The sequence below is a fragment of the Cervus elaphus genome, chromosome 24 (assembly GCF_910594005.1).
Source record: "Cervus elaphus chromosome 24, mCerEla1.1, whole genome shotgun sequence".
In the NCBI taxonomy this organism is placed as follows: domain Eukaryota; kingdom Metazoa; phylum Chordata; class Mammalia; order Artiodactyla; family Cervidae; genus Cervus; species Cervus elaphus.
In genome coordinates this window covers 19,804,671-19,823,356 of record NC_057838.1, presented here as the reverse complement: position 1 = coordinate 19,823,356, position 18,686 = coordinate 19,804,671, and the positions used below count along the sequence as shown (strand labels likewise).

At 42.3% G+C, this 18,686-nt stretch overlaps 1 protein-coding gene and 1 non-coding gene across 3 annotated transcripts in view; both read right to left on the bottom strand.

Annotated features, from left to right (window-relative positions):
• Positions 1-18,381, bottom strand: part of CNOT10 (CCR4-NOT transcription complex subunit 10) — a 64,335-nt gene extending 45,954 nt beyond the window's left edge. For both annotated transcript variants that reach the window (XM_043886231.1, XM_043886232.1), the window contains exon 1: positions 18,092-18,381. In XM_043886231.1, the coding sequence (XP_043742166.1) occupies positions 18,092-18,113 (22 nt within the window). In that variant the 5' untranslated portion in view covers positions 18,114-18,381. The remainder of the gene's footprint in view (positions 1-18,091) is intronic.
• On the bottom strand, positions 3,442-3,655 carry LOC122683392. The gene has a single exon (XR_006337731.1). It is a non-coding gene; the product is annotated as a small nucleolar RNA U3 (small nucleolar RNA).
• Positions 18,382-18,686: the final 305 nt, after the last annotated feature.

Sequence of the window (18,686 nt, the reverse complement as noted above, 5' to 3'; positions counted from 1 at the left end):
TCTTTTCCGCTGAGTCAGTTCTTCACATCAGGTGGCAAAGTATTGGAGCTTCAGTCTCAGCATCAGTCTTTCCAATGAACACCCAGGACTGATATCCTTTAGGATGGACTGGTTGGATCTCCTTGCTGTCCAAGGGACTCTCAAGAGTCTTCTCCAACACCACAGGTCAAAAGCATCAGTTCTTCAGTGCTCTGCTTTCTTTATACTCTAACTCTCACATCCATACATGACTACTGGAAAAATCATAGCTTTGACTATACGGACCTGTGTCAGTAATGTAATGTATCTGCTTTGTAATATGCTGTCTAAGTTGGTCATGACTTTTCTTCCAAGGAGCAAGCGTCTTTGAATTTCATGGCTGCAGTCACCATCTGCAGTGATTTTGGAACCCAAGAAAATAAAGTCTGTCACTGTTTCCATTGCTTCCCCATCGATTTGCCATGAAGTGATGGGACCAGATGCCATGATCTTCGTTTTCTGAATACTGAGTTTTAAGCCAGCTTTCTCACTCTCCTCTTTCATCAAAAGGCCCTTTAATTCTTCTTCGCTTTCTGCCATAAGGGTGGTGTCATCTGCATATTTGAGGTTATTGATAGTTCTCCCTCCAATGTTGATTCCAGCTTGTGTTTCATCCAATCCAGCCATTTTGCATGATGCACTCTGCATATAAGTCAAATAAGCAAGGTGACAATATACAGCCTTGATGTACTCCTTTCTCAATTTGGAACTGATCCATTGTTCCACATCTAGTTCTAACTGTTGCTTCTTGATCTGTATACAGATCTCAGGAGGCAGGTAAGGTGATCTGGTATTCCCCTCTCTTTAAGAATTTTCCACAGTTTGTTGTGATCCACACAGTCAAAGGCTTTGGTGTAGTCAATGAAGCAGAAGTAGATGTTTCTCTGGAACTCTTTTGCTTTTTCGATGATCCAGTGGATGTCGGCAATTTGATCTCTGGTCCCTCTGACTTGAACATTAGGAGGTTCTCAGTTCACATACTGTTGAAGCCTGGCTTGAAGAATTTTGAGCATTACTTTGCTGGCGTGAGAGATGAGGGTGTGGAAGCCCTGGCCAGGCACGTAACAGCAGTCAGTAAAGACTCCCAGTTTCCCTATTGTCATGGTACAATGAAAACACATGTCTCAGAATTAGTCACATTTCCAGTCTAGTCTCCCCTTGGCCACCTGTCTCTCTCCTTAGAGATGTAACTAAATATTAGCTTCCTTCCCACTTTCCCTATCACAGAACAACTAAGGACTTCACTGTGGCTTTTTTTCTTTAACAAAATACTTATTTCTGCACTTTAAATATACACATAAACAATGAAATTAGATTTAGTGTGAATAGCTCCTTAGATCACTGTGAAACCCCTATTATTAGACTGAATACTCGAGAATCTTTAAAACAAAATGCAACTTGTGAACTCATCTAAGACTTAGATCTGCTACCAAAAAAAAAAAAAAAAAGGTATTCTGGTATTTGGGTTTATAAGAAGTGTTCCTTCTGATAATTAGTTACATAAATTATTAGTATTTCATTTTCACTTTGCATACAGAGATAAGAACTGAGTCCTGACAGGAAGGAAAAACTATAGTTTGATGAAGAGAGCTCACTGGTTTAAGAAGACTCTGTCAAACAGCTTTTTCTTTAAAAAGCTAGTAACAGTGAGTTTCTGTTAACTGCTTACACAATACACCTGCCTGGCAAAACTTTCAAGTGCACAATTACAGTAAAGACCAATTTCTTTTTCTTTTTTTTTTTTTGGTTTGTTTTAGTTCTACAGCTTTATTGCTACCAACCCATCTCCCTCCACCCTTGTGCACACAAGCTCAGTCATGTAACCCCATGGACTGCAGCCCGCCAGGCTCCTCTGTCCATGGACTTTTCCAGGCAAGAATACTGGAGTGGGTTGCCATTTCCTTCTCCAACCAATTTCTTTAAAATGTGTAAAAATAAGGACACAGGATTTTAGGATCCCCAAAAAGCAAAGTATGAGTTTAGATCGAGATGGAACCTCAACTCGAGGTATAGTCATCATATTAACAATGAACATAAATATTAATACTTAAAAATTTTTTAAAGGAACCCTGATGTATCTCCCCTCATACAGAAGTACACTAAGTTGAAACCAAATACCCCCAATTCTTAGTTTGCCATCAAGTTATTTCCACGGCTTTTTCTAAAATACAGCCTCTCTACATTAGATGGCATTCTTTAACAGGGCTTCTGGGTCCAAACGTCATTTATAAATTGTGATTTATAAATACAGGGCAGAGGGAAACACAAGACAATTCACCAAGGCACTGACGAGTTAAGCGCTACTTTCCACCAGAAGCAGACTGGTTCATGTGGCCTCGGCTATTATTATCCTCTGGAAACTGTGCTGGTGGTGGTGTAGTCACTTCAGCCGTTTCCGACTCTGCGACCCCACGGACTGGAGCCCACGAGCCCACCAGGCTCCTCTGTCCATGGGATTCTCCAGGCAAGAACACTCGAGTAGGTTGCTCTTTCCTCCTCTAAGGAATCTCTCCTACCCAGGGCTCAAACCCAGGTCTCCTGCGCTACAGGCAGGAGACTGAGCCACGCGGGAAGCCCCTAGAAACTGCAAATCTCCTAAAATCCTCTAAATAAGGACAGAAGCACTTTGATAAGCTAGACTCGAAGGCTGACAAGAGACTCCGAAACAGACATTTTAGAGAACTGAGCTCATAAACAGCCTCTTACATGTTAACCAGCCATTACTCTACCTACATTCTTTTACTTTAAGATAAAACTTAAGGGAAAAAAATCCTACTTCAGTGGGATTACTAATTTTATTTTCCTTATCTTTATGCACTTTTCAAGTTATCTCCAAGGAACAGTCTTTAAAACATTCATTTTGGAGGTAACTTACTGACTTCTTACCAGAAAGAGTCTGCACATAGTTCCACAATGTGTCTTTATTTGTCCAAAAATAGTCTCCGTTGCCAATTGAAAGAGTATATGACCGTTCATCCATAAGCTTGACCTTCCTTCTACTCTGGCCTAATGAACAGGGCTGACCATCGAGGTGTACAGAGCTCTTTGGCACACAAACCTTGATGCTTTTTAAGCCAACAGGCTTCATTTCTAACCAAACAATCAGGTTTAAACTAAGTAGAAAAGAAACACACCACTTTCCCCAAACTGAAAAAAGTCAGTTAACTGAAAGCCCAGACAGATTCCAGTACAGAATGTTAACGATTCAAATCTGATTGGAGGAGGATCTTCCATACAAGTTACACTTTTCCAAATAGAGCTCCAATGAGGTTCAAGGAAAGAAAAGTTTCCCACAAAACAAAAGAAATGAAGGCTTAACAAAGTCTGCTGCTATACTTACAAAACAGTGTTGATGCCTTTGTGAAAGAAAATTTTAAATAAGAAGGATGCCATTTCTTTTTTTTTTTTTTTTTTTTTTGCGAAACCACTCAGATGGTGTCCTCTCCCTCTTACTCTCCCAAAGGAAGAGAAGAACGATCATCAATGGCCAATAGCAGCTGCAAAAGCAACACCAAAGACCGGCTTCACGCTCAGGAGAGAACACTGCACCTCCTCCTCATGGTTTCGGGTGCTCTACACAATCAGAGAAACTTCTCTAGTAACAAACTATAGAAATGATCCCTGAAAGTATAGTCTTAGAAGGATGCCATTTCAAAGAAAAATAATTCAGGTTTACCAAAGCCACCATCCAGCTAAGGTTCACAAACCTCACATGTGGTTTTCTATCACTGGACCAGTATACGTGTCTTAGCAAAGTCCTACATGTGATGGCCGATTTCTCCACAGCTCAGAGGAGTACCATGGTGACCAGCAAGGCCACAGACCTGAACTCAGAAGACATAAAGGACAGAATGAATAGCAAGCACCAGGAATATCAGCATACACTGGGGAAGACAGGCAAAGCAGAACACTACCAGCGCGGAGAAGCATTTTTATTTTCATACCTGAGAGTAGTCTGGGGGCACAGATTTACTCTAGTTTTCACACATTAATACTTATTAATTTATGAGTTCAAAAAGCTGAGATTTTTCCTCAAACTTTCACATTCAACTTAAGACATCTTACTCTATTTGGAGTTTTCATTTTAAAGGGCTGTGATCAATGTTTGATTTCACTTACCCTTTCAAACATAAAATTTTAACTACTTTAAATAATTTAATATAACCCATTTTAGGAACAACCTTTGACTTGAAAATACAAAATTTCCTAAGAACTCAAACAGCTTATAAATCTAAAAAATTAAGCTTATGAAAACAGTGACTCTTTAATTATGTGCATGCAATAATATAGAACGGCTTCAATTTACAATCACAACTCTAAGTCAATTATTTACTCAATTATACATTTTAAGTTGGAATTATAATACTAAATTATTAAATGTTAAAAACACTTAAAATATCCTATGTAGATCACTTAAAAACTATGTACAGACTCCATTAACTACACTTTGATTAAAAAATAAAAAGGTTTAAAAAAACACAGATTCCTTATTGGACCTTGGAAAAAGCAAATGGCAAGACAGCACTGCACAGTTTATTTCTTCTTTTGCATACATATACACATATACATGGTTTTCCCTGGTGGCTCAAGTGGTAAAGAATTTGCCTGCAATGTGGGAGACTGGGGTTCAATCCCTGGGTGGGGAAGATCTCCTGGAGAAGGGGTGACAACCCACTCCAGTATTCTTGCCTGGAGAATTCCATGGACAGAGGAGCCTGGAGGACTACAGTCCATGGGGTCGCAAAGAGTCGGACACGTGTGTGTGTGTGTGTGTGTGTGTGTGTGTATGAACATATATTTGATGTGAGCTTGGATAGTCTGGAAGAACACACAAACTCAGTTACCTGGAGAGTGAGATTTGGCAGAAGTGATAGAGGACTTCATATTTTTTTCCTTATATACTTAATAACAATCAAAATGTTGGGGTGTTTTAAATAAAATAAAAGTAGCCTTGGCTTCAAGTTCTCTCATTTCGTTTGTTCTTCCTACCATTTAAAAAAAAAAATCTTTCCTGGAGTATAGCTGCTTTCCAATGTCGTTAGTTTCTGCTGTACAGCAAAGTGGATCCGTTACACGTATACATGCGCCCCCTCTTTTCTGGGCTGCCCCCCCATGCAGGTCACCGCAGAGCAGAGTTCCCTGCGCTGGACAGCAGGTTCTCATTACTTATCTTCTTATACAGAGTATCAGTAGGAATATATATGTCAATCCCAGTCTCCCAGTTCATCCCACATTCCTCCTTCCCCCTGGTGTCCATATTTTGGTTCTCTATGTCTGTGTGTCTATTTCTACTTTGCAAATAAGATCGTCTATACCACCATTTTTCCAGATTGCACATATACGCATTAAGACATGATACCTGTCTTTTTCCTTCTGACTTACTTCACTCTATATGACAGTCACCAGGTCCATTCATGTCTTCTTGACATTTTTACAGTCATTCTGGCTCAAGATTTCAAAGCCATCTTTAAATACTCTTCTCCTGACTTCCAGTTACTCATCTGGTCGTCTTTCCCTTTTTCACGTAATCAACAAACACACACCTTACCTCAGCTGATCTTCACAAGCTATAACCAGGTGAGGTAAATAAATCAGGAAGCTACTAGGAATAAATTAAGAGACTATTAGGACCCCATTTTACAAATGAAGAACAGGTTTAATTTAGAACCTTTTTCAAGTAGCAAGGCTTCATGCTCACCAAGCATTCCCAATCATCCACAAGTTCTGTCAATTTCACTCCTTCAACGATTCTCACACCTGCCTCTCTTCTCCATCAACCCCTACCCTAAAGTAACACTGGTCAGCATTTTTAAAAACCAGGGCCTACGTTGAGCCCATTTAACCTCTTTCCAAAACTGTGAAGTAGATATTATCATTCTCTTTCGCCACACAGGAAAACTGAGGCTTAAAAAAAATGGTTTCTTCCCTCCAGGCCAGAAGGGAATGGCAGGACGTCCTGAAAGTAATGAAAGAGAATAACCTACAACCTAGATTACTGTATCCAGCAAGGATCTCATTCAGATATGAAGGAGAACTCAAAAGCTTTACAGATAAGCAAAAGCTGAGAGAATTCAGCACCACCAAACCAGCTCTTCAACAAATGCTAAAGGATCTTCTCTAGACAGGAAATGCAGAAAGGTTGTATAAACGTGAACCCAAAACAACAAAGTAAATGGCAACGGGACCACACCTATCAATAATTACCTTAAATGTAAATGGGTTGAATGCCCCAACCAAAAGACAAAGATTGGCTGAATGGATACAAAAAAAAGACCCCCATATATGCTGTCTACAAGAGACCCACCTCAAAACAAGAGACACATACAGACTAAAAGTGAAGGGCTGGAAAAAAATATTTCATGCAAATGGAGACCAAAAGAAAGCAGGAGTCGCAATACTCATATCAGATAAAATAGACTTTCAAATAAAGGATGTGAAAAGAGACAAAGAAGGACACTACATAATGATCAAAGGATCAATCCAAGAAGAAGATATAACAATTATAAATATATATGCACCCAACATAGGAGCACCGCAATATGTACGGCAAACACTAACGAGTATGAAAGAGGAAATTAATAGTAACACAATAATAGTGGGAGACTTTAATACCCCACTCACAACTATGGATAGATCAACTAAACAGAAAATTAACAAGGAAACACAAACTTTAAATGACACAATGGACCAGCTAGACCTAATTGATATCTATAGGACATTTCACCCCAAAACAATCAACTTCACCTTTTTCTCAAGTGCACACGGAACCTTCTCCAGAATAGATCACATCCTGGGCCATATTTCTAGTCTTGGAAAATTCAAAAAAATTGAAATCATTCCAGTCATCTTTTCTGACCACAGTGCAGTAAGTTTAGATCTCAATTACAGGAAAAAAATTGTTAAAAATTCAAACACCTGGAGGCTAAATAACACGCTTCTGAATAACCAACAAATCATAGAAGAAATCAAAATATGTATAGAAATGAATGAAAATGAAAACACAAGAACCCAAACCCTATGGGACACTGTAAAAGCAGTGCTAAGGGGAAGGTTCATAGCATTACAGGCTTACCTCAAGAAACAAGAAAAAAGCCAAATAAATAACCTAACTCTACACCTAATGCAACTAGAGAAGGAAGAAATGAAGAACCCCAGGGTTAGCAGAAGGAAAGAAATCTTAAAAATCAGGGCAGAAATAAATGCAAAAGAAACTAAAGAGACCATAGCAAAAATCAACAAAGCTAAAAGCTGGTTTTTTGAAAAAATAAACAAAATTGACAAACCATTAGCAAGACTCATTAAGAAACAAAGAGAGAAGAACCAAATTAACAAAATTAGAAATGAAAATGGAGAGATCACAACAGACAACACTGAAATACAAAGGATCATAAGAGACTACTACCAGCAGCTCTATGCCAATAAAATGGACAACTTGGATGAAATGGACAAATTCTTAGAAAAGTATAACTTTCCAAAACTGAACCAGGAAGAAATAGAAGATCTTAACAGACCCATCACAGGCAAGGAAATCGAAACTGTAATCAAAAATCTTCCAGCAAACAAAAGCCCAGGACCAGATGGCTTCACAGCTGAATTCTACCAAAAATTTAGAGAAGAGCTAACACCTACCTTACTCAAACTCTTCCAGAAAATTGCAGAAGAAGGTAAACTTCCAAACTCATTCTATGAGGCCACCATCACCCTAATTCCAAAATCAGACAAAGATGCCACAAAAAAAGAAAACTACAGGCCAATATCACTGATGAACACAGATGCAAAAATCCTTAACAAAATTCTAGCAAACAGAATCCAACAACATATTAAAAAAATCATACACCACGACCAAGTGGGCTTTATCCCAGGAATGCAAGGATTCTTCAATATCCGCAAATCAATCAACGTAATACACCACATTAACAAATTGAAAGATAAAAACCATATGATTATCTCAATAGATGCAGAGAAAGCCTTTGACAAAATTCAACACTCATTTATGATTAAAACTCTCCAAAAAGCAGGAATAGAAGGAACATACCTCAACATAATAAAAGCTATATATGACAAACCCACAGCAAGCATCACCCTCAATGGTGAAAAATTGAAAGCATTTCCCCTGAAATCAGGAACAAGACAAGGGTGCCCACTCTCACCACTACTGTTCAACATAGTGTTGGAAGTTTTGGCCACAGCAATCAGAGCAGAAAAAGAAGTAAAAGGAATCCAGATAGGAAAAGAAGAAGTGAAACTCTCACTGTTTGCAGATGACATGATCCTCTACATAGAAAACCCTAAAGACTCTACCAGAAAATTACTAGAACTAATCAATGAATATAGTAAAGTTGAAGGATATAAAATTAACACACAGAAATCCCTTGCATTCCTATATACTAACAATGAAAAAACAGAAAGAGAAATTAAGGAAACAATACCATTCACCATTGCAACAAAAAGAATAAAATACTTAGGAGTATATCTACCTAAAGAAACAAAAGACCTATACATAGAAAACTATAAAACACTGATGAAAGAAATCAAAGAGGACACAAACAGATGGAGAAACATACCGTGTTCATGGATTGGAAGAATCAATATTGTCAAAATGGCTATTCTACCCAAAGCAATCTATAGATTCAATGCAATCCCTATCAAGCTACCAACGGTATTTTTCACAGAACTAGACCACAGAATTTCACAATTTGTATGGAAATACAAAAAACCTCGAATAGCCAAAGTAATCTTGAGAAAGAAGAATGGAACTGGAGGAATCAACCTGCCTGACTTCAGACTCTACTACAAAGCCACAGTCATCAAGACAGTATGGTACTGGCACAAAGACAGAAATATAGATCAATGGAACAGAATAGAAAGCCCAGAGATAAATCCACGAACCTATGGACACCTTATCTTTGACAAAGGAGGCAAGGATATACAATGGAAAAAAGACAACCTCTTTAACAAGTGGTGCTGGGAAAGCTGGTCAACCACTTGTAAAAGAATGAAACTAGAACACTTTCTAACACCATACACAAAAATAAACTCAAAATGGATTAAAGATCTAAATGTCAGACCAGAAACTATAAAACTCCTAGAGGAGAACATAGGCAAAACACTCTCCAACATAAATCACAGCAAGATCCTCTATGACCCACCTCCCAGAATATTGGAAATAAAAGCAAAACTAAACAAATGGGATCTAATGAAACTTAAAAGCTTTTGCACTACAAAGGAAACTATAAGTAAGGTGAAAAGACAGCCCTCAGATTGGGAGAAAATAATAGCAAATGAAGAAACAGACAAAGGATTAATCTCAAAAATATACAAGCAACTCCTGCAGCTCAATTCCAGAAAAATAAATGACCCAATCAAAAAATGGGCCAAAGATCTAAACAGACATTTCTCCAAAGAAGACATACAGATGGCTAACAAACACATGAAAAGGTGCTCAACATCACTCATTATTAGAGAAATGCAAATCAAAACCACAATGAGGTACCATTACACACCAGTCAGGATGGCTGCTATCCAAAAGTCTACAAGCAATAAATGCTGGAGAGGCTGTGGAGAAAAGGGAACCCTCTTACACTGTCGGTGGGAATGCAAACTAGTACAGCCACTATGGAAAACAGTGTGGAGATTCCTTAAAAAACTGGAAATAGAACTGCCATATGACCCAGCAATACCACTTCTGGGCATACACACTGAGGAAACCAGATCTGAAAGAGACACGTGCACCCCAATGTTCATCGCAGCACTGTTTATAATAGCCAGGACATGGAAGCAACCTAGATGCCCATCAGCAGATGAATGGATAAGGAAGCTGTGGTACATATACACCATGGAATATTACTCAGCCGTCAAAAAGAATTCATTTGAACCAGTCCTAATGAGATGGATGAAACTGGAGCCCCTTATACAGAGTGAAGTAAGCCAGAAAGATAAAGAACATTACAGCATACTAACACATATATATGGAATTTAGAAAGATGGTAACGATAACCCTATATGCAAAACAGAAAAAGAGACACAGAAATACAGAACAGACTTTTGAACTCTGTGGGAGAAGGTGAGGGTGGGATGTTTCAAAAGAACAGCATGTATACTATCTATGGTGAAACAGATCACCAGCCCAGGTGGGATGCATGAGACAAGTGCTCGGGCCTGGTACACTGGGAAGACCCAGAGGAATCGGGTGGAGAGGGAGGTGGGAGGGGGGATCGGGATGGGGAATAAGTGTAAATCTATGGCTGATTCATATCAATGTATGACAAAACCCACTGAAATGTTGTGAAGTAATTAGCCTCCAACTAATAAAAAAATTAAAAAAAAAATAAAATAAAATAAAAGGTCATCAGTACAGTTTCACAGCTAAAAAAAAAAAAAAAAATGGTTTCTTAAAATCTGCCCCAGGTCACACGAATAAGTGGCACAAGCAGGATGAACCTAGGCTGTCTGATGTCACACCCCAGGCTCCTAACTCTTCATCACTTCTTACCTGGATCACTTAAAACATGAACTCATGGACTAGTGGCTGAGACTTTGCACTCTCAAGGCAGGGTGCCCGGGTTCTCTTTCCGGTCAGGGAACTAGATCTCACAGGCTGCCACTAAAAGATCCTGGAGGCCCCTGCTGAAATCTCTAAGGCTCCTCTTTAGTTAGAAAGAAATTCCACCTTCTTCCATGGCCTGTATAAGGCTGGAAGAAGCTGGCCTCTGCCACAATTCTAACTTGGCCTCTTGCCATGTGTCCTCCGCTTACTAGGCTATGAACACGTTGAGTGCTTTGATACACCAGCTATTGGTCTAGGAGCTGGAGGTAGTACATGACTAAACAGACAAACGTGCTTGTCCTCATGGTGCTTATGCTCCAGGGGGTCTTCCTGCTGTCCAAGGGGTCTGCACAGTGGATACTCCTCCCACCTGTATCCTTCTTCCCCCATTCGGTCGGCTGGCTCTTTATCTTAGGGTCTTTGTTCGAATGTCGTCTCTAACAGAGCCCTTCCTCCTCTCATCAATCCACTCAAAGTAGGATCCCTGCTCACAGTTATCCTCTATCCTCTTATTTTCTCTTCACATTTTTTTTTTGGGGGGCCACACCATGCATCATGTGAGATTTCAGTTCCCTGTCCAGGGATGGAACCCACACTCCCTGTAGAGGAAGCGTGCAATCTTAACCACTGAATCCTTAGGCAAGTCCCTCAGCACAATTTTTCACAGCTTGGAAATCCTAATTACTAAGGACAGAGACTTTGCAGTGCCTGGCAGGGTAGGCTAAACCGGTGAATATTTACTGAAAGAGATGGGAATCCAGACCATCTGACCTGCCTCTTGAGAAATCTGTATGCAGGTCGGGAAGCAACAGTTAGAACTGGACATGGAAGAACAGACTGGTTCCAAATAGGAAAAGGAGTACGTCAAGGCTGTATGTTGTCACCCTGCTGATTTAACTTATATGCAGAGTACATCATGAGAAACCCTGGGCTGGAAGAAGCACAAGCTGGAATCAAGATTGCTGGGAGAAATATCAATAACCTCAGATATGCAGATGACACCACCCTTATGGCAGAAAGTGAAGAGGAACTAAAAAGCCTCTTGATGAGAGTGAAAGAGGAGAGTGAAGAAGTTGGCTTAAAGCTCAACATTCAGAAAACTAAGATCATGGCATCTGGTCCCATCACTTCATGGCAAATAGATGGGGAAACAGTGGAAACAGTGGCTGACTTTATTTTGGGGGGCTCCAAAATCACTGCAGATGGTGACTGCAGCCATGAAATTAAAAGACACTTACTCCTTGGAATGAAAGTTATGACCAACCTAGATAGCATATTAAAAAGCAGAGATATTACTTTGCCAACAAAGGTCCGTCTGGTCAAGGCTATGGTTTTTCCAGTGGTCATGTACGGATGTGAGAGCTGGACTGTGAAGAAAGTTGAGTGCCAACAAATTGATGCTTTTGAACTGTGGTGTTGGAGAAGACTCTTGAGAGTCCCTTGGACTGCAAGGAGATCCAACCAGTCCACCCTAAAGGAGATCAGTCCTGGGTGTTCATTGGAAGGACTGATGCTGAAGCTGAAACTCCAATACTTTGGCCACCTCATGTGAAGAGTTGACTCATTGGAAAAGACCCTGAAGCTTAGGAGGGGTTGGGGGCAGGAGGAGAAGGGGACGACAGAGGATGAGATGGCTGGATGGCATCACCGACTCGATGGGCATGAGTTTGAGTAAACTCTGGGAATTGGTGATGGACAGGGAGGCCTGGCATGCTGCAGTTCATGGGGTCACAAGGAGTCAGACACGACTGAGCAACTGAACTGAACTGAATACCACAACATTATCTGGTTTCAGTTTCTGGGCTTCCAGTGTTGTTTTATTTAAATCTATTCTTACTTACTAGATAGCATATTAAAAAGCAGAGACATTACTTTGCCAACAAAGGTCCGTCTGGTCAAGGCTATGGTTTTTCCAGTGGTCATGTTTGGATGTGAGAGCTGGACTGTGAAGAAAGTTGAGCGCCGAAAAATTGATGCTTTTGAACTGTGGTGTCAGAGAAGACTCTTGAGAGTCCCATGGACTGCAAGGAGATCCAACCAGTCCATCCTAAAGGAGATCAGTCCTGGGTGTTCATTGGAAGGACTGATGCTGAAGCTGAAACTCTAATACTTTGGCCACCTCATATGAAGAGTTGACTCATTGGAAAAGACCCTGATGCTAGGAGGGATTGGAGGCAGGACGAGAAGGGGATGACAGAGGATGAGATGGTTGGATGGCATCACTGACTCGATGGACATTAGTTTGAGCAAACTCCGGGAGTTGGTGATGGACAGGGAGGCCTGGTGTGCTGCAATTCATGGGGTTGCAAGGAGTTGGACACGACTGAGCGACTGAACTGAACTGAATACCACAACATTATCTGGTTTCAGTCTCTGGGCTTCCAGTGTTGTTTTATTTAAATCTATCGTTACTTACTTAATACAAAGTCAACCTCATTATCCAGGCAGGAAGCTTCCTACAGGGTGGGCTATAAGCTTAAACCAATCAAAGCAACAGGTCCCAAATCATTCTAAACAGTATTTTTCTGTGACACATATTACATAGCTCTTCCCAAATGGGAGTGTCACTATTTCAGGGCTGTCTCTAACAGACTGAAGAGGAGATAGTCAAAAGCAGGGACTGTGTCACATACATTTCTTCAACATCAAAGGCAGGGCTTGGCACTCAATTCTGGTGAACCAAAGAATGATTAAGTAGAAGAATAACGGAGGTTAAGACTTGAAAACTAGATAGATTTCAGAGCTAAAAAGGTCATTCCAGGCAAGTGCACTGATACGGACAAGTAGGAATGGTAAACCTTGGGGAGAGACAATGTCCTAAATGGAGAAGGGATATGCTGGTCAGCTTTCCCCTTCATGGATCACAGCCTTACTGTGGCGAAGGGGCTTTGTAACTCAATGAAGCTATAAGCCATGCCATGCAGGGCCACCAAAGACGATGAGTTACAGTGAAGAGTTCTGACAAGATGTGGTCCACTGGAGGAGGAAACGGCAATCCACTCCAGTATTCTTGCCCGGAGAACCCATGGACATGAGTACCTGTATGAAAGGCAAAAAGATATGACACTGGAAGATGAGCCCCCCAGGTGGGAAGGGGTCCCATATGCTACTGGGGAAGAGCAGAGGGCAATTACCAATAGCTCCAGAAAGAATGAAGTGGCTGAGCCAACATGGGAACAACACTCAGCTATGGATGTGTGTGGCTGTAAAGTCTGCATAGGAACCTGGAATGTTAGGTCCATTAATCAAAATAAATTGGACGTGGTCAAGCAGGAGATGGCAAGAGTGAACATCAACATTCTAGGAATCAGTGAACTAAAGTGGATGGGAATGGGTGAATTTAATCCAGATGACCATCTACCACTGTGGGCAAGAATCCCTCAGAAGAAACTGAGAAGTCCTCATGGTCAACAAGAGTCCAAAATGCATTACTCGGGTGCAATTTCAAAAACAACGAAGTAATCAGTTCGTTTCCAAGGCAAAGCATCCAACATCATAGTAACTCGAGTCTATGCCCCAACCATTGATGCTGAAGAAGCTGAAGCTGACCAGTTCTATGAAGACCTATGGGCTTTCCAGGTGGCTCAGATGGTAGAGAATCTGCCTGCAATGCAGGAGACCCGGGACTGATCCCTGGGTCAGGAAGATCCCCTGAAGAAGGGAATGGCTACCCACTCCAGTATTCTTGCCAAGAGAATTCCAAGGACAGAGGAGCTTCTAGAACGAACACCAAAAAAACAAAAAAGATGTCCTTTTCATCATAGGGGATTGGCATGCAAAAGTAGGAAGTCAAGACAAACCCAGAATAATAGGCAAGTTTGGCCACAGAGTAAAAATGAAGAAGGGCAAAGGCTAACAGAGTTCTGTCAAGAGAACATGCTGGTCATATCAAACACCCTTTTCCGACAACCCAGGAGACGACTCTACACATGGACATCACCAGATGATCAATGGCGAAATCAGACTGATTATGTTCTTTGCAGCCAACGATGCAGACTCTGTATATAGTCAGCAAAAACAAGACTTGGGGCTGAATGTGGTTCAGATCATGATCTCCTTACTGCAAAATTCAGGCTTAAACTGAAGAGAGCAGATAAAACCACCAGGCCTTTCACGTATGACCTAAATCAAACCCCTTATACAGTGGAGGTAATGAACAGATTCAAGGGATTAGATCTGGAGTGCCTGAAGAATTATGGACAGGGGGTTTGTAACACTGTACAGAAGGCAGTGAACAAAACCATCCCAAAGAAAAACAAATGTAATAAGGCAAAGTGGCTGTCTGAGGAGGCTTTCTAAATGGCTGAGGAAAGAAGAGAAATCAAAGGCAAGGGACAAAGGGAAAGATATACCCAACTGAATGCAGACTTCCAGAGAATAGCAAGGAGGGACAAGAAGGCCTTCTTAAGTGACCAATGCAAAGAAATAGAGGAAAACAATAGAATGGGAAAGACTAGAGATCTCTCTAAGAAAATTAGAGATATCAAGGGAACATCTCATGCAAGGATTGGCATGATAAAGGACAGAAATGGTATGGACCTAACAGAAGCAGAAGAGATTAAGAAGAGGTGGCAAGAATACATAGAAGAACTATACAAAAAAGGTCATAATGACTAAGATAACCACAATGGTGTGGTCACTCACCTAGAGTCAGACATCCTGGAATGTGAAGTTAAGTGGGCCTTAGGAAGGAAGCATCACTACAAACAAAGCTAGTGGAGGTGATGGAATTCCAGCTAAGCTATTTCAAATCCTGAAAGATGCTGCTGTGAAAGTGCTGCACTCAATATGCCAGCAAATTTGGAAAACTCAGCAGTGGCCACAGGAGTGGAAAAGTTCAGTTTTCATTCCAATCCCAAAGAAAGGCAATGCCAAGGAATGTTCAAACTACTGTACAATTGCACTCATTTCATGTAAGTAAGGGAATACTCAAAATCCTTCAAGCTAGGCTTCAACAGCACCTGAACTGAGAACTTCCAGATGTACAAGCTGGGTTTCGAAGGGGCAGAGGAGCCAGACATGGAATTGTCATTGTTCTTTGGAACATGGAAGAAGCAAGGGAGTTCCAGAAAAACTTCTGCTTCACTGACTACAATAAAGTACTTGACTGTGGGGATCACAACAAATTGTGGAAAATTCTTAAAGAGATGGGATTACCAGATCACCTTAACTGTCTCCTGAGAAACTTGTATGTGGCTCAAAAAGCAACAGTTAGAACTGGACGTGGAACAACTGACATGCAAAATTAGGAAAGGAGTACAAAAAGGCTGTATATTGTCACCTTGGTTATTTAACTTCTATGCAAAGTTCATCGTGTGAAATGCTGGGCTGGATGAAATAACAAGCTGGAATCAAGACTGTTGGAAGAAGTATCAATAACCTCAGATACGCAGATGATACCACTCTAAAGGCAGAAAGCAAAGAGGAGCGAAAGAGCCTCCTGATGAGGGTGAAACAGGAGAGTGAAAAACCTGGCTTGAAATTCAACATTCAAAAAACTAAGATCATGGCATCTGGTCCCATCACTTTACAGGAAATAGAAGAGGAAGAAGTAGAAGCATTGATAGACTGGTATGTATAGTCAAAGCTATGGTTTTTCTAGTAGTCATGGTTTTTCTAGTAGGGATGTGACAGCTGGACCATAAAGAAGGCTGAGAGCTTAACAATTCATGCTTTCAAACTGTGGTGCTGGAGAAGACTCTTGAGAGCCCCCTGGACTGCAAAGAATTCAAACCAGTCAATCCTAAAGGAAATCAAGCCTGAATATTCATTGGCGATCTGTTGCTGAAACTCCAATACTTTGGCCACCTGATATGAAAAGTGGACCCACTGGAAAAGACTCTGATGCTGGGAAAGATTGAAGGCAAAAGGAGAAGGGGGTGGCAGAGGATGAAACGGTTAGACAGCATTATGGAGTCAATGGACAAGAATCTTAGCAAACTCTGGGAGAGAGTGAAGGACAGAGGAGCCTGGCAGGCAACCATCCATGGAATCACAAAGAGTAGGATGTGACTTAGCAACTGATCAACAACAACATGCAGGTCCCCTTGGTCCAGACATGGACAGGCCAAGCTTATTCCCTGCGTGGAACTTTCTCTCAACCCAACCCTCCCCATTCCATAAGGCTCACTCTATTTCACTGGGGTGTCGGCTCAAATATCACCTCATGAGAGGCTTTTCCTGACCAGCCTACCTAAAGTTCTCTAGTGCGCTCTAAATGCTTAGCCCCACTTTCTAGATCTTTTCTCTTGTTTTTCTTAGATTACTGAAGAGATGCTCTAACGATTTTACTTATCTGTACCTGTATTAGGATCCCGACGGTCCCCTGAAGTAGGAAATGGCAACCCACTCCACTATTCTTGCCTGGAAAATTTCAGCCTGACGGGCTACAGTCCATGGGGTTGAAAAGAGTCAGCACCTGAGCACACATGCATGTATCAGGATTGGCTCACTTTAATTTCAAATCCAGTTTGTCAATTATTGAGATCAGGATCTAATTAAAAAACCTTGCAGCACATTTTCTTTTCCTTCTTAAAAAATATATACATTTTATTGTAAAAAGTCTGTGTTGACCACTCCTAAAACCTGTAATTTAAGCGCCTTCCAACAAAACGTGGATGGATGCCACAGAGAACAGTATTTTCTTACAGGAAACAGGTACCAAGATCATCCCAGAGGTAGGCAGGAAAGAATTTTATATTCCTCAATGGAGAAGATTCTAGGAATGGAGTAGTAATCCATAAACAAACCCGTCGAGATTAGTTAATCTTGATGAACTAGGGAGAAAAAGGTTCTAAATACCAAGACCCTAGAGAGCACAGGGGCTTCCCCGGTGGCTCAGAGGTTAAAGCGTCTGCCCGCAATGCGGGAGACCTGGGTTCGATCCCTGGGTCGGGAAGATCCCCTGGAGAAGGAAACGGCAACCCACTCCAGTGTTCTTGCCTGGAGAATCCCATGGATGGAAGAGCCTGGTGGGCTACGTTAGTCCACGGGTTCGCAAAGAGTCGGACACGACTGAGCGACTTCACTTTCACTTTCAGAGAGCACAGACCGAAGTGAGACACGATAATGTCTATTTCAATAAGTGATTTTTACAAAGTTAATTACACAGGACGTCACTGACCACAGGCAGGCTGGTGTGGCCGAAGCCACCCAGGTTAAGCGTCGTAGCCTGAGCCACGGGCATCACGGCAGCTGCGTCTCCGGGCTGAAGTTTCCTTGCTCTGCCTTCCCCAGAGGGAAGTCGAAAAGTCTGTGAAACGGCCATCTGGATTCATGCTTTTTAAACCAAAGATATTCCGCAGAGCAAGGCAAAGGCGACCAGAAGCGGCTTCATGTTGCATTTGGTAAGAAACTACTGAACCTGGGGCCCAAAGACTCACATTAGCGGCGGCGGAGGGAGGATCTAAGGGAGAGAAATGCACGCCCCAAAGGGAGTAGCCCCGAAGTCCCCACCTGGGGCCCCGCGGCAGCAGCGCAGGGTTTGCCCGCTCCCGCCGCTCCAGCGCGCGGGCGCGGGCGCCTCACCTGCAGGCTTGTCTGCAGCCATCTTCCCGCCTCGGCTCGGATTCTTCCCTGCAGGTGGCGTGGCCTTCACTCCAGCTGCCCAGCTGGCTGCTGTCCTGGACGTCGGAGGACGAGCCTGCGCCCACCCCGGCTCCGGGCCCCTGGGTTCCGGCCTGGGGAGTGGGCAGACGGCGGGCGAAGGAAGTGACGAAGGCTAGTTCGCGTCGTCTAGCAACAGCAACAGCAGCGTCCCCTGCCCCGGCGGCGCCACTGCCTCCACTTACGCGCGGCTTCCGCCCCGCGGAGTCCCCTGACACATTACTTCCGGGCGCCGCGACCGGCGTGGGAACTGCGCCTGGCCCCGCCCTACGCCAGCGTCCTCGGTGCCCCGCCCCCACGGCGTGAGCGCGCCGGCCGGCGTGCGCCCGCTTGCGCGTCTGCGCGTGTGCGGGACGGGCTGGGCTGTATAGGGCCCCTTGGGCTTATACTGGTAACGATTGGTGAGTATGCGAATTCTTGTCCCTTGTTTCACGTGAAACCACAACTACACCTCATATCTATGTGTTAAGCATTGAGCCTTGCACTTGGCTTGTACACCTGTAATAATTTCTCACAG